The 21,755-nt window shown below is 41.2% G+C and overlaps 2 protein-coding genes across 3 annotated transcripts in view; both read left to right on the forward strand.

Annotated features, from left to right (window-relative positions):
- The first annotated feature begins 1,641 nt into the window (after positions 1-1,641).
- Positions 1,642-4,135, forward strand: marcksl1b (MARCKS-like 1b). The gene is made up of 2 exons (XM_008331255.3): positions 1,642-1,979; positions 2,900-4,135. The coding sequence occupies exons 1-2, from the start codon at positions 1,878-1,880 to the stop codon at positions 3,467-3,469; spliced, it is 672 nt and encodes a 223-aa protein (XP_008329477.1). The 5' UTR covers positions 1,642-1,877; the 3' UTR covers positions 3,470-4,135.
- A 1,594-nt stretch (positions 4,136-5,729) lies between these two features.
- The window catches only part of khdrbs1b (KH domain containing, RNA binding, signal transduction associated 1b), a 25,264-nt gene continuing 9,238 nt past the window's right edge, over positions 5,730-21,755 (forward strand). The window contains exons 1-4 of one of the 2 annotated variants that reach the window (XM_017041299.2): positions 5,730-6,066; positions 6,256-6,348; positions 6,835-7,171; positions 7,269-7,365. The gene's annotated coding sequence lies outside the window, so the exon portion shown is untranslated. Of the gene's footprint in view, positions 6,067-6,255; positions 6,349-6,834; positions 7,366-21,755 lie in introns of both variants that reach the window. The other variant, XM_017041298.2, reaches the window with a different exon arrangement.

The following is a 21,755-nucleotide window of genomic DNA, read 5'->3' on the forward strand; positions in this document are numbered from 1 at the left end:
CAGCTCATCGCCGACCCGCATTCCTACGTTCACGAGTCTGGCTGAATCAATTAAGTTGATTGGCTGCAGAGAAGATGGATTTATAACATTAGACACTGAGCTCTTTTCCTATAGCATAACTCAAATGTGTAGACTTAACAGCGGACGTGCGGAATGCGCGTGGCAGAAACTGATCAGGTGGAATGTGCGTGATCATCACACTGACATATTTCGCTCCCGGTATGTTGTCGACGAGCGGAAGCGAAACAACAAATCCAGTCACAGAGGCCTGAGGAGACAGCGTTATGAAAGCCAAGTTCTCTAGTGGCTCCACGGAAGATGTCATTTGCAACGTCACAGGAGATAATTGAACTCACATTTAACAAAATTACCAGTTTTTAGCCCGGCAGGTATTAGACACCTATTTCTGAGCCATGACCATGATCTGGTGACCGTTATAATTTACTTATTTCTAATGAATGCTGTGCAAATGAGATTAGCCTCAGTTAATAAGTACCAAAGGTGTTCTTTTCCTCAAGAGATCCGTGTTGCTGAGACTGAAAAACACGCTGTCTGCTGTATATTACTATCATACAACATCTTTCATCGGCGGTAACGTGACCTCAAATCGTGACGTGATAAAGAAACTCAGTTCTGCGATAAGACTTTATTTTTTACAAGTAATGAGGCTTACTAAAGCTTTGATGAAATGCTGAGGTGGTAAATAAGGATTTGCGGTTGGGAAGAACCCAACAGAAACAAAAAGAGAAGGAGAGACAATGAGTAAGAGACTGGGAAATTACACTGCTGCTTTAGGGACTTCAAAAAGAGAAACAGTTGCGTTAGGGGACACCACTTCGTGTCACAACTTTAGTTAGAGGAAATGGAAAGTGAAAGAAAAAGTAGCTGATTTTCTTATTCTGGTCTGTGACTCAGGATTTAGTCTTTTACCTGACCTGAAAGGAGGCTAGGTTAAAATGGTAACAGCTGGTTATGTGTAATAAATAATCAACAGGATTTATGTCATTTCTTTACAGATGTATCTGTTGATATTTAAACTAGAGCGGTGGACCAAAGCACATAATGTTTTGTGGTTTTTTCTCCTCAGCTCAGTACCAATGACCTATGACCAATGACCTACAGCCTGTTACCGGTCCGGGAACCAGTGGTTGGGGCTCTGTATAAAAAAGCAACTTTGTGATGAGGTGAAACAGTGATCTGCTTTTAATGTGAATAAAAAAATACATGGATGAACTCGGACTTTTCACTATGACATTTTCCATTTCTAAAATTAGTCGAAAGCAACAGAAGAAACAACAAGTTGTCTAACGGTTTTCAGTTGCCATGGCACTTGCACGAAGATCGCAACAGTAATCACGGTCACATAATAGTGCTGAGTTGTAGTTTTTCTCAAGTAAAAGTGAAAAACAATATATATATAAAAAAAGTTTGGTTTCCTATAAATCCGTTTTTTTCAGTGAATTTGCTGTAATTGCGGGGAGTGGGGGGGGGTGTCGTCTGAGAAGACTCGGACAATTAGGAGGCCAGCAGCGATTGGTCAATTCCGGATAAGAGCGCACGTAAACAAGGCGGTGATTGGTCGCCCCGCGACAGAGTTCCGCCCACGGGCGGCGTCTTGAACCCGCTGTATGTTGAAGCGTTGCGTTCAACCGGTGCTGAGTTTAGAGGGTCTCTGTCTGCCAGTCCGAGCGCAGGGACTCCTGTGGAACACTGAAGCTCCAGCTTTTCACCCTTTCACCGCTGGATACGCGCTACCTGAGCTTGGATTGACTTTGAACTGAAATCGAAGCCCCGCTGTGTCCTTTTTAAGTTTTTTCCCCCTTTTTTTCCTTTTTTTGCTTTTTTTGTGTGGAAGTGTCAGACACTTGACGAAGACAATGGGGTCCCAGGCGTCCAAAGGAGATGTGGCCACCGAGGGGAACTCTGCTCCTGCTGCCGCCGCTGCTGATGCTGCTGCGGCTGTCAAAACCAACGGACAGGTAAACCACACACGAAAAATAGTTTCGTTTATTTATTTATTTATTTATTTTAAAAAAATGTGTTCGCGCTATTAAATGATGGATTCTATAAATGTGTGGACATTGGTCAAAGTGGAATGTGAGGATATTGTCGACAAAGGCTTCCAGCATCACCATTTACAAATACAAATATGAATATATGTATATATATAAATATATCNNNAGGCAGATAAAGGGGGTTGGGGGTGGGGGGTGCAGCGGGGGGAGCCTGGCCGCACGTAGACAGTCTACTACTCCTCCCTTCTTTGAAACACCAGCCCGGGGTTCGTCTGGACGCCTTTAAATCTGATTTTGGAATTCCCGTCGTTTCTATACTATTTGTATGACGTGTTACATAGAGTCATATACATTTCACTTTCGAAATTGCCACTCGGGACTATCAGTGGATCATTAGGGATTTAAATGACCCCCCCCCACCAGCACCACCTCCACTCCCCGCTTGTTTATTGACTCCAAACGGGCACTGGTGTGAAATGAAAATGGCATTTCATGTAGTTTTATATTCGTGTATTTGTTTTTTGTTTTTATTTAAAGGAGAGAAAAAAAACCCCACGTCTGCTGTAAGACGAGTAGATTTTTTTTTTTTTAAATCGTCGAGCTCCACCCTTTTCTTTGTTGAGCCACTGTCTGTCTGGTCTTTGAAGCGTTCTGTGAGGTTCTACCGCCGTCTGTCGTCCGATTAGGGTACTGCAAGGCGTCGCCTCAGCCTGGCGACACGGTGGTTAATTGATGAGCTCGACGATGCTCTGTGAAGAAAAAAAAGAGAAAAGCAGACTTAGAGATAGGTCCGACTTATATCGTGTGCTATTTGTGTAACATGGTCGAACGTGACAGACGTAGAAGATTATTTTGACACGGTTCTTCTTCTTTTTTTTCCCCAGGAGAACGGGCATGTGAAAACCAACGGCGACGTCTCCTCAAAGCCCGACGGAGATGCCGCGGCCACCAACGGCTCGGCCGAGGCAGCCAAGGAGCCGGAAGGCGGCGCGGGGGGCGATGCTATCGAACCAGCGCCCGCTGCAGATGGAGAGACTGCCAAAGCCGAAGGTGAGGCTGCGGCCAAGGAGACCCCCAAGAAGAAGAAGAAGAAGTCCTTCCTGAAGAAGTTCAACTTTAAGCTGAATCTGAAAAAGAGCAAGAAGAACGAGGCAGTCAAAGAGGAAGCAGCGGCCGCCGCCGCCACCTCTGAGGAGAAGCCGGCCGAGAACGGAGCCTCCACTCCCGCAGAGGAGGAGAAGAAGGAGGAGGCGAAGGAGGAGGAGGCTGCCGCCGCCGCCGCCGATGCTGCCCCCGCTGCCCCCGCTGCCGAAAGCCCCAAGGCAGAGGAGGCTCCGGCAAAAGCGGAGACTCCCAAAGAGGAGGTGAAGGAGGCAGCCGCTCCAGCCCCCGAGGCCACAAAACCGACAGAGGAAAGCGGCTCAGCCGAAGCTCCCTCTGAAAAGAAAGAGTGATTGTACCTTAAGCTCCCAATGAACTCGGTGAACTGCTTTGCGAGAAAGAAAGAAAGAAAGAGAGAGAGGAAGAGAAAAATTTTAAAGTATATATATATATTTATATATATGTGTATATGTATACATATGTATATGGATATATGTATATGTAAATATATACACATGTATGTGAGGGACTCCTTCGACGTGCTACTTTTTCGTCACAGTATCAAAACAACAGACTAGATTCTCACTAGGTCACTTCCGTGGTTATACTGCTTGACATCCGGACCTGGACTAGGGCTTAGGCTGCGGCTTGGTCGCGAAGTGGAAAACGGACTCATGGCTAGAGCACGAGTTATTGACACCATGAGAGGGATAGAGCTGAAGTGAAGTGTGTGTTTCCTTGAATGCCTCACCAGTGCTGAAGGAATGACGATAGATGAGATACTAAGACACCACCACAACCACCACCATCACCATCCCTCGAAGTGACTGTTAATAGAAGGAGAAAACAAACAAAACACAAAAAAAAAAAAAAAAAATGAAATCAGAAAATGAAGAGACTTGCCAACTTTTTACATTCCTATATTTTAACCCCAAAATTTGAAGTATTTTGTGGTGTATTATAGAGAACCATCTTAAAGATACAGAAAAGTTATGTCTTTGTTTAAAGGAAAAAAAAAAGAAATAGAAAATGTTGATTTTTACCTTACTATGGAAAAAGAACACTTAAGCTTGCTACGTTCACTGTTGCGGTTTGATATGAAGCAGAGTCGTTTATCTGTCGTGCGTGAGCCTGATTCTGCTTTGTGTCTGTAAATACATCGGATTGATTTCTGTTCTTTATTTTGCTAATGTTGACAGATGTTACTGGTTTTATTGTAAAGTTGATAATGGTAAATAAATGTTGGTTACCTGCTGACAGAGGGGTCTGCATAGTTATTTTACCATGCACGCATAATAATAATAATAATAATAATAAATGTCACCCTTAAATGTAAAATGTAGCTGCAAATCTTTAAGCATTGTTTGTTTAGCAGGAAACGCTGATTTACGCTGAGATATTAAACAATCTTTTACATCACAGCAACATCTTTTTTTCCTCAAAATATGGCACTAATAAAAAGAAACTCTAATATAGGCCAGTATTTTCAAAATAAAAGTTGAATTCAAATGCAGTAAAATAATTACTTTCTCCATTTTGTAGACCATTATAAATATGAATAGTTTTTTTTTCTTATCGTCAATGCTAACCAAAATGACGTTTCGAATGGAATTATTGTGATAAGTGTTGTCGTTAAAAGGCAACATATAAACTCTTTAGTATGACTAGTGTAGCGAAGCCATGGTAGGAATAGTGACACGACATAGTTTGGCCAAGGAATTTTAAAATATGCTATGATATTATGAAAAAACTCAAGACATGTATTAGCAAGACACTTTTATTATTGACATTACCAAAATAAAAGGCTGAACGTATTTGTGTTTTATGTAGCTATGATATATTCAACAGCCGTTACTGGGTAAGTCCACTATTTTATAGCATAAAATGATACGTTATTATTATTATAAAACAACTCCCCCATCTTCCTTAATGCTTATAATGCATGCTTTTCCATTAATAGGGCACACCCACTCTCTCCTATCTGATTGGTTGGGAGACGATTTAGCGAACAAGTACATTAACCCTGACCAAAGAGATAGTCACCTTTACCGTTCATTTCTTCTTCTTCTTCTTCTCCTTGGTTGGAGGCCTGCCTTATTAACGTGGCTAAGTGAACGGAGAGTTCTGATCTGGGGAAGGTGACCTAGTTCACAGGGCGATACGACGCTGAGATCTGAGGAAGATTTGAATCCAACCATGAATTATTAAAACCAGAGGAGAGCTACCAGTTAGAGCGCCCATTTCATAGTTCTCGACAGTGAAAGCAATGCAGCTGCAGACAAAAGATGTCAGTCCGAAGCTAAAATGCATCCTTGGGATTGTCACAGATAGAGGCAAACAATGAGTTGCTCCTTCGTCTAGTGTTTCTTGGCCATTTTTTGTAACATTTGCACACATTTAATGCGATCATTTGCAGCATAATTATATATAAGAGATGCTGGAATTTTCCTTTCGCTGCACTGACAATACTGTGCAGTGATTGTGTGTATCTACCCATTAATAAAATAATGAGCCTGCACTGTCACCTAGTGGATAGTAGATGCCATGCAGGACGCTTGTGATTGGATAACGAGGCGCATTCGTGACCTTGGAAACCGGAAGAAAGTGGTAGTACTTCCGGGTCCCGTAATGTAGCAATATGGCGCTGTGTGAAAGCACAGAGAGAGAAAAAAGTTTGTTATTATTGCTACGGGACGTGTTTCCATCTTTGGTTCTCTTCACTTTGGCTGTTAACGCGTCATGTGAAAGACAAGTCTTCAACAGAGCGTGCGGACTTCTTTTAGGACACAGGAAGTTTGAGCCCATGACAAAAGAACAGCCCCTGAGTGAAAAAAGGAAGCAGAAGAGAGTGTGGATGATTGACTACAGCCAGAACAGGTGGTAGTGTTATTGCGTTTACTTAATTCGTCTTTGCAGAAGTGAAAGAAGCGGAGAAGATGGAGACATCAGGGTGAGGACATTTTGTGTTTTATTGTAATTGTTGTTTCATGTAGTTATTGTTGAATGTGAACATCTTTAAAGTACTAAGTAGCGGTTAATTGAAGTGTGTTGTAACATGCTGGCGCTAAACACTTTGAACATGGTGTTGTCATCTGAGAGCATTTGTATGTAATGTTGTCTTTATTTAATCTTGTTTCAGGCCAAAAGAAGAGGTTTAATGAAGTTGTTCCACTCCTGATGATGGGACCTTTGTTGAATCCTGTGAGCACATGTGGTTGACAGAAGTAGTGTTGTGAGTATGTGATCTGTCCATCTTTAGTGGAGGTGTTAAAACTGAGATTACTGTTAAAAAATTAATTTGACTTGGATTTAAATGTGTATCTATGGACTTTGTAAATGTGAAGTGTTTTTGCTATTGAAGGAGTCAAACGTTACTTCATTTGTCGTGCAAGTTTTGTGGTTGTTTTTTAAATTAACTTTTAACTTTTAACTTACTAAGCTAATTAAAAAAACGCCTACTTAAAAAACAAAACAAAACTTTGACTTGACAATGCACAGCCAAAAGGTCAATGATTAACATTACAGGAGGTCTGTAGTACAGACAGATTGACCAACACACCTAGACTGAAGGAAAATGTCATTGTAAATAAATGGGACAAATGGACACACTGAAAGTAACCACACCTACTACTGTGTTTTTTTTCTGTATCTCATTATAACCCCCAGCAAATTGTCAAAGTTTACTTCAATTTACAACTGATTCAATTTACATTTAAAGGCATGTGACCCAAACCATTCTGATGAGGATTGCAATGACACATCAGACTCCATCAGTTAGAACTGAAGAAGGCTCTTGGATGAGAGGCCGAACGTCATCTTGACGTTGCCTGACGTAACTCTTTAACCTTGAACCTGGATGACTGAGAATCTTAGTAGACAACTCTGAAGTCGGAGCGTTCTGACGTCAGAGTTAGTGTGGAGCTGTGCCTGCTGATTAATGAAGACAGCAAAAATTAAACCTAAAACACTTGACAAGAAACTATCCGAAAAGCCCGCCCCCTACAGTTGACCGCTGACATTCATAATGGCCTGCAATGTTAACAAGAGTGGAACAGGTAATGAAACAAACACAAGGCATATTTTAAGCACAAAACGAAATGACCAGGTTAAATAACAGAAGCGAGCTAAGGAAACATTGTCTCCCTCCTACAGGAAGGTGTCACTCACCTATGCTCACCTGGAACTTGACAGAGAGGGCGAGAGAGAGAGAGAGAGACCAAGGCCACATACAGGCACAGGGGTCGTAACTGTGAGTAAGATCTGAATTTCTGTTTACAAAGATGTTTAATTTTGAAACATTTTGCAATTCTACGTAAAAAAAACAACCAATTTGATTAGTTGTATCAATAGGAATTGTGCAGATTACCATGTGTTAGTGCTTAGTACACAAGATGGCAGCATTGTTCTTTTTTTTCCCCTCATTTGTTCCTATAGAAGCTTGTAATCATGAGAATTAGAATCACTAAGGCCCTTAACACCTGGAAACAGCGAGAAGAAAACCATGCAAAAAATACAAAATAAAAAAAATACAAAAATAAAACAAATAGCAGCTCTAAATTAAAGTTTAAATAGAGTTTAGTGGCTAAAGTTAGACAAAATTAAATTCAAATAAAATAGGACTTACCAAAGATTAAAAAAAACAAAAAAGAAGCTATATCAGCCCTAAATAATAATAAAATATTTAAAAAATAATAATAAAATAGTGACAAAACTTGTACACATATTTAGACACTCCTAGTAGAGAACTGGGAATTTCAAAATGTGCAGAACTAACCCAGATGAAGCATTTTTGCTATTGGCATGAACAATTAGATGTGGTTTTTAAAGACAAAATCTTCAATAACCTCCACCTTGACCCAGGCGTGACAGTGTTTTTGTAGTTTGTCTCAGGAATCCAATTGTTGGAAGGGGGAAGCGTATGGAAAGACTTTGTTTCATTAGTCATGACCTCATCACTGATGTAATGTTACGGCAATTGGATACAATTTGCCCTCAACCCCCTGTGATTACACACATGCCGGCAGCGTGCTTGTGAAATGTACTATTTCTAATCATCATAAAAAATACCGGTTTAACCTGCTGTTCCTACTATTAACCACCAGGCGGCGACATTGTTTACGTTTAACAATTCGCCGTCTGTATCTGACGCAGTTATTTTTTTTTTCTCCTGCAAAGATGCCTTGCATTGCATCACTGACTTTCTAAATTAAAAAAATAGCAATTTTCTCTGTGTGATGTTTATAAATACTTCAGACATGACAAGTTTTTTTATTTTTCCCCAGTTAAAGATGGTTTCAGCTCCTCCGGCTGTTTCACAGGGGAAATGACAATGTGATGAGAATCAGCGCGTTACAGAGATCACATTTATGCATTTTACAGCTCTGTGTTCTCTGCGCTGTCTGGCGTGATGTGAACAAGCACGTCGCAGTAAAACATCAACCATCTGGTATAGATCTAGCAGCCTGCAGCAAAGCAAGCCATTTGAACCTGTCTGTGTGTGAGAAGGAGAGAGTGAAGGGGGGGAGTGTGAGGAGGGGAGAGGGCTGTAAATTCTATTTTCACAACAAAAGGTGTGAATCTGTTGCCTTTGAGTTTAACCGCTCCTCAAACAAAGTTCAGAAACACACTTTGCGAAAGTGTACTTTTTAGACGTGTAGGCAAAATATTCTAAAATATCTCACTGTTTCTTTGCGTCAACGGCCATGTCAGCAGTCAGTAGCTGGTTAAAAACAAAATTAATAAAATTAAAATGGATACATTTCAGTTACCAAAGTACCAAACTATTTCGTTTACGCTAAATATTTTTTCGGAACCTTTTGCCCTTCACTAGGCGCACAGGCATGAGTCTGTCTTCTGGTGGTATTGCTTCAAAGAAAAGAAAATCCACCTAAATTAAACATAATAAAATGGTCAAACCGATAGTATCAGCCGATTGATGTTATCAGCCCGATATTAGCATAATTATGTAATATCTGTAAGAATCATTATCAGTTTTTCCTCCGATCATGAAATCCATGCATTGCCTGGCTTTCTCCAAATTATGTGCCCTAAAAATAGTTTTGGGGGAAAACGATTGTATATTAAAGTGTAAGTCACTAGATGGCAGCATTGCCTATATCGGTATCGGTTGATATCCGAATTGGAAATTAAGTGTTTGGACAATATCGGCATATCGGCAAAAAGTTAATATTGGAAATCCCTAGTTGAAACACATTGTATTTTGGAGATGTGGGAAAGAATGAGGATGAGGAGATGTCGATGTTTCCTTGTTGTGGGTCTATAAAGGACCAGTTCTTATTCATTCTTATTTTTTCCTTCTTGCGGACTCCCTATTTGCTCTCCAGGTCGCAGCGTTCATCGGAATCATTGCTCAGTCAAGCACTGGTGTGAGACCAGACCGATGGAGAGTTTGATTGAAGTGCAGCGAGCACAGTTGAGGGCCAGGAGGGATTTTACTGTAAAAATGCTGAGCGTCCTCTTCAGAATTTTTTTTTTTTGCGGACTCTTCTTTTTTTGTTTCAGGCGTCCTTCAAGTGGTTTGGCGGCGTCTCGCTTGACTGGCGCGATTATGCTGTTGCTGTGCTGCTCAGTAAATCTTCACATAAACTCCCAATCACTTTCCACGCACAGGGTGTCAAATTCACTGGGCGCAGGAAGATTTACACCCCCGAGTCGTAAGATGCTGAGACTCGTAGATCAATAGTGCAATGGACACGCAATTATATTTTATAGTTGTATATATTTCACAGCTAATATTTTAAATCGCAAATATCCCTGCGCCTTATTCTGACGCTAACGCCGATCGTAAATCCTGATAACCGCCAGATATGTTCTAGCGTTGTTATGAACTTCAAATTTTCCGACATTAAGAATTTTTTTTTTTTTTCAAATATATACAAATCTTAGAAGTACTCTGCTCAGTTCTATTTTCTGAGAGTGTAGCTCCATTTTAATTGGACTGGCTGACTAGTCTCCCTTCACTACTTCAAGCTGGGCTCTGCATCACAACCACTGGTGTGACTGTTGATGAGCGGCCAAACGTTACCACTGGACATCCTGTTGTTTCACAACACCTGCATACCTGTCACATTCTTGGCACACAGTTTTTTTTCTCTCTCCCACGGCTTCCTGCCTGTTTGGAAAACTTTTATATCACCACAGCCCAAATACTTGATAGAAACTGCACCGGATTCCCACCCCATTTATCAGTCATTTTACATGACAAGGAGAATGTGGCGAACTATATGGCTCGCGGGCCACAATGGGTCCTAACATTTAACAGAACGGTCGGGGGCTGGGAGCAGATAGACAGAGCGTTGGTGTGACCTTGGAGCAGATAGACGGAGCGTTGGTGTGAACTAAGATAAAAGCCAGAGGTACATAAATGCTTTTAGCCTTTTACTGCCCCTGGTGGAGAAGTGAAGGGTTTGTTGTCGTATCAGACAAACTGAAAGCTGAAGGATTTGAAGTTCAAATAAGGGGCAATGGGTGAAACAGTGAAGTAGAGCATAATAGGCCTTACCCCTAGAGTGCGCCATCTGTTGGGGGAAATGCAGGCATTGCAGGGAAAAGGCAAAATGACAGCAGTCAAATGATATTAAGTTTTGGTTCGACGGGCCGGATTTTAAAAGCCTAAAGGGCTGTATGCGGGCCCCGGGCCGTAGTTTAGCCATGCCCACTCTGAGATGGATAGACAGATAGATAGCTAACTAGCTTGCTAGCTAACTAGATAGATAGATCGATAGATAGCTAACTAGCTTGCTAACTAACTAGATGGATAGATCTATAGATAGATAGATAGCTAACTAGCGTGCTAGCTAACTAGATAGATAGATAGAAAAAACTGTATTTGAATAATTTACTTACTTAAACTTGATTATTTGAATTAGTTACTAACATTTAGTTGTCAGTCTGAACAAACATGTTGTTTTTTTTTTTTTTTTTTTTTTTTGGCATGAGCAATCCATGTTTGAATTTATGAGTGACCTCAGACAGCCGGACGGGGGTCAGCAAAGGTCAAGATGTGGTCCAGGGCTGTAAAATGGCCTGATTTAATGATCGGACATAGACCGCACACACACATCCCAGGGCGCTCGGGTGTGTTTTGGCAGCATCGGGCTTTGAGACCTGTGTTTCTCCTACATCATTCATCCCCTCAGAAATGTTTTTTCATCTTTTTTTTTTTTTCCCGCTTCCTCTGAAGGAAAGTGGATTCACGACCTTTCACCTTTTTCTGCTGACAACATAGACCATCCTCCGCCTCGGCGAACGATTTCAGGGCTATTTCTGTAGCCTGGCAAAACGCTCGATATCACAAGCGGCGTGATAAGTATGCAATATTTGTTTTTTGGGCCAAAGAAGAAAAAAATTGTCAGCGCAGACAGTTACAGTTTTGATGACAGGCTTTTTATTTCAAATACTCCGTCGCTTGTTCTGTCAGAGGGTTTGGATTGTTTTTTATTTTTTTTAAAAAAGCGAAGAAAAATCATTTATTTCTTCGACTGGGCGATCTATAAATGCCCTCTTTTTGTCTGATTGAATTCCGTCTCACCTTTTACTGAAGCGTTCTTTTGTGTGGCGAGGAGGTGAGAAATGAAGTGTTACACAGGAAGAGATAACGGCAGGAAGCGCAAAAGGTTACCTTCAGACTGGCGGCAGTGTGAAGTGTGAATGTGAGGGGGAACATTCCGGTGTGTTTGTGTGCGCGTGTGTTTTAAATAAAGCCGCAGCGCAGCTAAATGCTTTCTTTGTCCTTGGAAGAATGACACAAGAGTAGATGAGTGGGAACCTTTTTTGTACCATGTCCTATTTCGCGGGACAAATAATATCCCCCTGTCCCCTCCCCACCGTCCTCCCCTCCACCACGCACTCATACACCCTGACATCCTTTGCCCTGAATCTGTCAGAGCCCCCCGGTCCCCGTTTCTCTAGCCAGATGAGAATGCCACGAAGGACTTGTCGTAATCACAGCCAGCATTTTTAGGTACCTGCTTCACCGGGGCTTTTTTTTTCTGTCTTTGTCTCAGCGCACAACTTCTTGAATCAACACAAGCAGGGTTAAATAAAATGAGAAAATCTTGTTTTTCCTCAAGAAGGTGAAGGTTCTGAAGAAGCCTCTTGGATGAGAAGTGAAACCTACCAATCCGGTTGCACTTGATGGAACTACTTTTTCTTTGCTTCTCCTCACCCCCCGCTGTCCTGCTCTCTGGCCTCTGAATCCCTACTTCCTCTTTGGTTTTTCAGTATCTGTCATAACCCCCCGGGCCCTCAGAGGGATTGCACTCGAAACGTCTTTCATGTAGAAAGATTTCAGGGTTCTTCAGTTGGAGAACGTCTGGTTGCGGCGATACCAAACCCAACTGTTAGATGTTAACATCGGAAAACCCAGGACTGATGCACAGATATTTTTAACCATCTTCATTTAACACATTTTTTTATATATTTTTTTTACACTATCAGTAGCATCTGTTCTGCACAGCACTACCCCAGGTGTCTCTGCTGCCCCCTGGTTGAATCCCCAGCAGGGAGCCTTTCTGCCTCAGACGAGAGGTTCCATCTTTCCGGAGACTTCCATTCACTCTCCCTGTTCAGTCTTAAAATACCAACGGCTGCTTATGCGAAACTCCAAATTCATGCCGTGACCACTCGCGACTTTGTTCATAATGATTGCGGCGGAAATAGCAAGAGAACAAAATAATTTAAAAAAAAATATGCCAGGCAAAGTCACTGTGGACATCCCAGAATGCACCACAGTAGCTAAACATAGAACCAGCTGAGGGACTGGGCCCATGATTAAAAAAAAAAAAAATCAAAGCAGAGGGACTCATCACTGTAGATTCCATTGTGGCCAATTAAAAATTATAGAGGGAATTATTGCTCTATTTCCTTGCACATGGACTTTTGGATTTTTAGCCAATAACATGCTTTTTAAACGCCTACGAGCCGCAAAAAATTACTCGACGGGCCTCGTGTGGCCCACGGGCCTTGAGTTTGACACCCGTGACTTAAACAGTATCTTTCACAGTCTCCAAACGATTCATCCCCTATCATTAATCAAAATAAAGTTCTCCTCCACTTTGACTATAAATTACTTTTGAGGAAGAAGTGCAACAAAAAGAGAATGTACAAAAAAAATGGATGTTCCCACTCTGTGATTCATTCCCTTAATGGAAACCTAGTGCCAATTCCTACCTTTTTTCGCGTGTGACCTAATTTTGACATCACAAATTTCTAGCGCCCCCTAGAGACATTTTTAAATTTTATTTTCTATTTTCTTCATTTTTTGATAGTGTTTGTTATTCTGTGCTGTAAATACGAAGTAGCCAGATTTTTTTGGAACTTTTATTTTATGTTAATTTATTTATTTTATTTACTTTTTTAAAGAATAATAATTAGATAATAATTGAACCCTCTAGCGCGTTGGCCTTGGCCTGCGGGCTGTATATTTGACACTCATGCATTAAGGTATTCAAGTACCAAAAATGTAATTGTTAAATGAACAGTTCATAGAATAATTATTAGCATTAGCTCTAGATAACTTCTGATGTTTATTCGTTTCTTTTCCTACACTCGTACTTCTAACACAGCAGTCGCTTTTGTGACCATCTGCGGAGACATCACCAGAGTTTGGGCCTCAGAGACATGGATTTATTCTTAGCGACAAGAACAAAGGTGCAAATGTCTCAACTTCAGAGACAGATCTGTCGGGAGCGACACGCCGCATAACGAATGTAAAAAAATATACGAAAGTGAAAAAGGAAAGACGAGAAAGAATGAGGTGTAGTTAAAATGTACGTCAACACAGTCAGTTTTTTTTTCTTCACAAAACTGTCATCTCTGTGCCATAAAAAGCAGCGAAAGTATGATCAAATGAAGTGGAAGTTTGCAGTTTTCGTTAATTGGTGTGGAGTTTTGTGTTTTTTCAGCACTGACCGTGTTATTTGTCTTCTGTTGCCTGTAGGCGGTGCTAAGTACACGTTTAAAAACCCTGTCAGATGGAGAAAAAAAAAATCTGGTTTTATTTAAGTCGTATTGCTTTTAACATATTTCCACAGGAAGTAAGGAAAACATTTTTGTGTACTCTGTGTGTACTAGTGATATGAAATGTGTCGTGCTAGTTGCTACATAGCATAAGGCGGGTTTACTATATGTTTACTAGTGATATGAAATATCACATGTGTCGTGCTAGTTGCTACATAGCATGTTAGCGGTATATTTGCCGTGTGGTAGCAAACAATAAATTACCGGCATGCTAATGTTTTGCTTGTAGGTAGCATATTATTGCCATGTTAGTAATGTGTTAGCGGTGTGGTTTTGCTACGCTAAGGTGTTTATATTTGAAGAGTCAGTCTTCAACAAGGCTATGCCAAGCTAAACCTGCTATCACCCTTAGCCTTGCGTCTTCTTGGGACTTTACCAGCAGTTCTAAGTCTTGTTACGTTACTGCCCCCTACTGGGTCTATTAAGCGTTGGTAATTAAAAAAAAATGTATTTGTTCTTTTAATACATGATGTCCCGATCACTTGAAACTAGAAATCAGAAATGAGAAAATATCAAAAGAAGCTAAAACTTTGCTCTTGTTGACGTCATGAAAGGTTAATGCCGATTTCAAACTACCAACCCTTTAAATCACTAGGATATCTTTGAATTATATTCGGGTACTCATCCATACCGGATCACCAGATGTTGCTACCTCTCATGATTTTAATGTTCCGGCCGCCCTGCTGTTTTAGGCTCCACTGTTGGAGGACACGTGAGACGAAGCACCTGAGCGCGCCGAGCTTCGCGGGGTGTTTGTCTGCTCCACGACAGATAAGACTCTGTCTCTGTCAGCCGCCGTCACAAATGGGCTCATTCCTCAGTCAGAAAGATGGGAAAGAGACGATTTTCCTATGAAATTTCAAAGGCGGGAAACGGGATCAACAGCTTCCAGGGGCTCCTTATTTCTCGGCAACCTACTAGTTTGAAAAATCTTCGGCTGTGTGTGTGTGAGAAAGTGTAAAAGATGATGTGTAGCAACCAACCATAAGAAGCAGAAACCCTCTCCCTCTCTTTTCTCACACTTGAACTTATGCCTCCCTTCCACAATAATGCAAACCTTGACGTTCGTATAAATATGCCCCCGCTGTGCACATTATTATTTTAAAGGCGGCCATTACGTTTCCTCCCGTCTGTGTCACTTTTACGGCTGCTGCCCTGTCACATGAATGCAAATGAGACCTGGAACACTCAAAGACACACGACGCGACGACGACATGGAGATAGAAGCTTCGCTTTTTCCGACAAAGCCCGCGGTGCGTGAATAGATGAGTAACCCCCCCCCACCCCGCCATCACATAATTGTTTTCTTGACGTTTCGTGGCAGTTCTGCAATCCGCTGTTTTCGTGAGGGATTGGAAAGTTATTTCCTGGATCCTTTGTGTTTGCACGCAACGTGTTTTTTTTTCCTGCAAGCATCAAATTCCATCAGCAGCAGCAAAAGGCCTGTAAATCCATCATTCAAATAAGAAGAGACGGAAGGAAGCGGGCCGGAAGATGCACAGCGGCGTTCTGACTGCTGACAGCTGAAGCGGTTAAGGTCTTTCCTGGAAACTCAAATGAAAACTAGGGCTGTCAAATGATTAAAAAAAAAAATCACAGGGTAGCTGTAGATTAATCGTGATTATTCATGATGAATCGTCATTGTATTATTCATGAAACATTTTGATTTTCAGATCATGGTGATAGTTGTCCACGTTGATGTTGTTCAAACAAATACTACAGCAGCAGAAATATCGCTGATTTGGCCGTTTGCATGGTTTTCTTCTTCTACTCTGTCCTGTTTTTGGGTACTGCCCAGGACCTAGGCAGTTACAAAAAATATCCTATAATACATAAAGTGTTTGTGTAATTTTTTTTTTATTTTTAAAATTCATCACGCGGGCCGAACATCCTCGGGGGCCGGTTTTGGCCCCCGGGCCTTATGTTTGACAACCCTGTTTTTAACTCAAAAAAAACAAACTCTCCGGTAGACTTGACTTTCACGGTCATTTTAAAGTTATCTAAACTTTTCCAAATTGGTAGCTTACCGGAAAGCCACTTGTCATGCAACCTGCCAGCTTCTAGTCAGTCTCCAGTCCATGATTTGTGTCAGGATTAATGAATCATGGGAGGATCCAGGTCACCTTCACCACAACATTAATCAGTTCCATTTTTTAATTATGCGTTCGAATAACACTTCCTTTCCAACCGAGCTAAATATGAAATACGTTATTGTGGAAACGTGTTGACTGCAGTGTTAGTTTGTCTTGGTGTCACATTGGAAAATCTTTGTTGAGTAAGCACCGAAAACCCCTGGTTGTCAAGGAACCATATCAATTTGCATAGCATAGCATAGCTATTTAAACCTCAATTTTTCAGCTTCTCTGCCGGGGGTCGATTTTGTGATGTCATCTACACCCGTACCTCAACCTTCCACGCTGTCCAAATACTTCATCATTCAACTCTCAGATTTATCTTCAGCTCCACCTTTAGGACCCTCCAGTGCAACCTATAAAGCTTGTTAGTCCGGCCGTCCCCCGATGCGCAGACCGTACCACATTAGTACACCTCCGGTCATTAAGATCTATAGTTATTAAAGACAGCTTTGATTTTTACCGGCAGTAAAACTCTCGTGCTTCTGTACAAGGTACTGCAGTATATTTTTTTACTGTCTCAGACACAGACAGAGTCCATACACGCTCATCTCTGTAAATGAGTTATTACGACTAATGAAATACGAAGGGAGGTAATCCTTTCAATCTTTTCCAATTTTTTTTTTCAATCTAATTAAAACTTCAACAAAGGCCAATGTCTCTGACCGTCTTCATAAATGGTGCCTATAAAATATTATAGTGTTATGTATTCATAAATATTTAACTAATTTAAGGCCTTAACCTTAGCAAAGTCGATTAGATTTTCTCGAACGGTGGAACTGTTTATCGCGGGGGTCGGTGACGTTTTTGAATCTGAGAGCTACTTCAAGGACACTTGGTAATACGAAGAGCTACTTTGATATAGACTCCCCCAAACAATGTGCTGATAATTAGTTCTGGGACATACAATAGTAGACTCCCATTTGAATATCACTGCAAATGTAACTGATTAGTTTTACTTTTTTAGAACATACAGTACCTCGCAGGGCACCTTAGGTCAGTGTTTCCCAAAAGAAGAGCTACTTTGATACAGACTCCCCCCAACGATGTGCTAATAATTAGTTCTGGGACATACAATAGTAGACTCCCATTTGAATATCACTGCAAATGTAACTGATTAAACATGATGTGCGACGACACAAATTTTTTTTCTTGTGACCCATCCGAGGGTCGCGACCCAGTCTTTGGGAAACAATGCCTTAGATAGGCTACCAGGTGCCCCCTGATTTATTGGCTAATATTGACTAGAACTCAATGGAGGTAGAAATGGTTCCAGATGATTGAGATACTGTAGTCGAAATGGTTAAAAGTTGTTTTTTTTGTTTGTTTTTTTTGTCTGTGTAAAACTAAGTATTGTGTGAACCACTACGGCTGCATGTGAGAATTTCAGTTCTGTGAACACGACAGCACTGCGGGGGAACCCGCTTCCTGCAAGCATTCAAAGAAAAAATGATCCAGCTGAGGAACGAAATCCCGCTGTTTGTTCTGCTTGTTAGTTGGGCCGTGGGCACCTCCAGAGTCCGCGCTGACTCCTGGTTTAATCCACACTGTCTACGCTGAATTGATCCTTAACTTGTCTGAGCTGCACTTTCGGCTTTTTCCAGCAGAGCTTGCTGCGAGGAGGCACCCACGCCTCAGCATGGCGGAAGCTTGGGGTAGTTGTACATGCGTGCTAAGGGTAAGCATGTCGAGAGAGAGAGATAGGGATAGGGATAGAGAAACATCAAGTCAGCACGTCCAGAAAGTTCATGAAGTTTGAGAGTTTGAGAGTTTTCTGTGTGCATGAATGTGTGTGTTTGCCAAACAGAAACCTCATTCTCTGATGGAGATCATTAGAAACTTGCGTTTTGAGCAGCGATCACTTTCTGATCTTCATGTTCCTTTTTTTTTCGTTGTCGTGTTTCAACCTTAATTTTTCAAATTGCGGTTTTTTTTGCCTGACTTGAAAAACAACAGCAGTACAGTAGAGGGAGCTGTGAGCCTGGAAGGGTTCAATAGGTTTTCTTTGGAAGGGGGGGGGAATGGAGGAATGTGTTTACAGTCAATGTTATACTGATATATCCTGCTATATCCTGATGCCTGTGTTTCTCTCTGATGGCTTCTCTGTGATCATTAAAATGAAAAAAAAAAAAAACTCAAGTGATTTTTAACAACAGCTACACCGGAGATGATCAACAAAGGAAATCACCAGAGTGACATTGTGTTTCCCATGAGAGCCTCAACGGCGTTTAAATAAAAAATATTCTGTCAAAAGCTCCTTTAGTTTAAGGTAATGGGTTTGACTTGATTGGATTCAAACAGTATTTTACGGTCGCATGGAGATGAATCATGGGTAAGAAACGTAATCTCTTAGTTAACCTTCTTATATAATGATAAGGAATAAAGAAGACTTTTCTGTGACAGCGATTTACTGAGCTCCTGCTTATTGGTCTAGAAAGATTTATATATATATATATATATATACACACATACATATATATGTGTATATATATATATATATACATATATATACACACACACACATATATATACATATATATATATGTGTGTGTGTATATATATATAAACAAAACAATTTCCCCTAGTGTTGGATCGATACATTTCTCATTAATATTCATTATTAGCTTCATGGAACATTGCAGGAGCAATGCAACGATGACGCTTTCGAAATGAATCTAAAGCACATCCTTGACCGTGGACGTTGCACGGTCTGCCTGCCCCCCGCTACTGCAGGTGCCCCCGGAGGTATGTGCACGTGTCTATTGGAAATGTAGAGTTTTTAGATGCCTTGAGGCCACATCAGACCTCATCAGACGAGCTGTCAGGATGCAGGTGTTACCTGAGTCGGGAGGCCCTCGCTGCCAAACGGAGAGATTTTTTTCGGCCACGTGTGGGTGCGCTTTTATTAGAGGCTGAATTAGACAAGCTTGAGTCAACACTGGCAAAAACACGGTGAAGAGGCTACCAATCAATCTGCCTAACAACAGAGATGTGGGCTTATATTTCAGCAGATGTAAAAAAAATATATATATATAACCTGACAATTTACACTCTGAGTGCATCTTTGTTGTGCATATAAGCTCTCCTCAGCCCCTCAAAGAGATTGCATGTCATTTGGATTATACATGCCCACCCGGTGGGGTTGGCAGTCAGGCGAGTAACAAGGTAACCTGTTTAAAAACTAGCAGGTGTGACGTGATTCTTTTTGCCATGGGTTCGGTCCGTCGGCGAGTTGGGGCCACTCGCAGGTTTAGCTTAAAAATATTGTAACAAATATATTAAAAATGTATAAATATTATCAACATCAAAGTCTGATTATAACAGACTTCAATATACAGTGAGATGGAGACTACTTAATCCCCTTTAAAATGCATCTCCAGGCCAATAAAAATCCTCGTTAGCCCCAAGTCCAGTATGTGAGTATAAATGTGTCCCGTAGCCACTTTACTGTTTGCTTACTGGAGACAAACAGCCGGGGTCGAACGCCCAACCCGTACCTGAGTGATGTCTCAGGGGTAACAGTAAATATAAAATATAATGAGCCACGGGGTGTTCTGTGATGATGTGTGTTTGTCTATAAAGACCTGGTTAGCTTTTCACGATGAAGGTGTAACTATCTATCTATTCATCTATCTGTCTATATCTATCTATTCATCTATCTATATCTATCTATCTATCTCTCTATCTATTCATCTATATCTATCTGTCTATCCATCTATCCACCTATCTATCCATCTATCTATCCATCTATCCATCTATCCATCGATCCATCTATCTATCTATCTATCTATTCATCTATCCATCTATCCACCTATCTATCCATCTATCCATCTATCTATCTATCTATCTATCCATCCATCCATCCATCCATCCATCTCTCTCTCCCAGTTCTACTGCTGCTGCTGTAGTCTAACTCAGCTCTGTCTGTCTCTCCTCGTTGAGCTCGTTAACCAGCTTCATCTCTCTCACCTGTTGTCCTGGGGTATGAACATCTCTCTGCCCCTCACTCTGTCTGTTTTTTTTACCATGTATTTTCCTTGTGTTTCTCCCTGTTAGTTACTCACTTCAATTTGTGTTTGGTTTCATGCTTCTTTTGAGTTTGAGTTTTGGTTGTTATTTGATATTATCTATTTATGGTGAGAAGTTAAATTCATTTTCCTTAAACAATTAATCTTGAATGTTTGAATATTAGACTTCCACACAAAAAAAAAAATCCTTCATTTAAAGGGTGGTCTCGGTTTGTGTGTGTGTTGAGCATGTGATGAGGGATGGGCAGTATATGAGTGTGGAAAGGAGAAAAGATGAAGGCAAAGGAGAGTGAAGGGGCAGGGGAGTGTTCCAAACCTAAGCATGTGTGACAGATCTGAAAGCTTTCATGGAGAGAAAAAGGTTTCCCTGACCTTGTAGTAAAGATAAACTGAGTGTGACCGTCAGAAAGATCCCCGCCATCTCTCTCACCCTTGTGCCGAGAAACACGCAAGGAGAAAAAAAAAAAAAAACATCCATCCATGGCAGTGAGCAGACTCTAATGTTTATGGTTAAGAAGCAGGATCAGACCTGTTGTTTTGAAGCACTGACAGATTATCTTTGAATGAAAAAAGTAAAGCGATATGACTGTGTCCCGGTACCAAATGACCTATGGACCGACACAGAACCAGGGATTGGGGACCCTTGGTTTTTCGAAGACTTCATTTGTTTTTCCCTTTAAACTTAAGCCAACAACTATGATGGTTGATTCTACAACTTGCTGCAGTGCTCTTTGTAAAGAAGGAGAAGAAGGCAGTGAAACCTGCCATGGGGAGCTAATAACTGTTTGTTTGACTTTTACTGGAGTTTTAGAGTCCCATGATGATCCTTGTGTTGTTTTGCAGATTTTGTTACACTCCTAAGGATAAAAAAAAAAAACCTCAGAGGTGCCGCCGCTAAGATTCCGAGATTTTTCGGAATCTTTAGGGCCGTGAGAAATAATGAAACGCAACTATCTTGAACCTTCTCACATAAGTCTAACCCTGGTGTTTATCTCTTCCATCTGGCCCTGTTTACCACAGACTGTGGCTGGGTATGTCAGGGCGCAGGGGAAGTCCGCACAAGCAGACGGCAAGAGTGCAAGCTATCGGATTGGAACCCAGGCACCTGCCAAAAGGAGTAACTCTTCCTTTTTATGAGCCAATTGAAATTCACCTCACAGGTTGTCCATTCTGTCAATGACAAGCAGAGTCAGGACAACCTTGCAATCCCCCCCCCATCACTAATATCGCCGTAATGGTCAGAGATAGATCACGCCCAACACTGGTAGTTAGAGCGGGTCTTCAGCCTCCCATAAGTGTTTATTGCACACAATTTTTTTTTTGCCTTCATTTGTTTTGAGCAGATGCATGTCTGGCTACACCTGCAGTCGATGGTAATAGTTTTCACTCAGGCGGCAGACTGACAAATGATCTGCAGCTTTCGCTGCTTGTTCAAAGAG

This window comes from Cynoglossus semilaevis, chromosome 18 (genome assembly GCF_000523025.1).
Source record: "Cynoglossus semilaevis isolate Cse_v1.0 chromosome 18, Cse_v1.0, whole genome shotgun sequence".
Lineage (NCBI taxonomy): Eukaryota > Metazoa > Chordata > Actinopteri > Pleuronectiformes > Cynoglossidae > Cynoglossus > Cynoglossus semilaevis.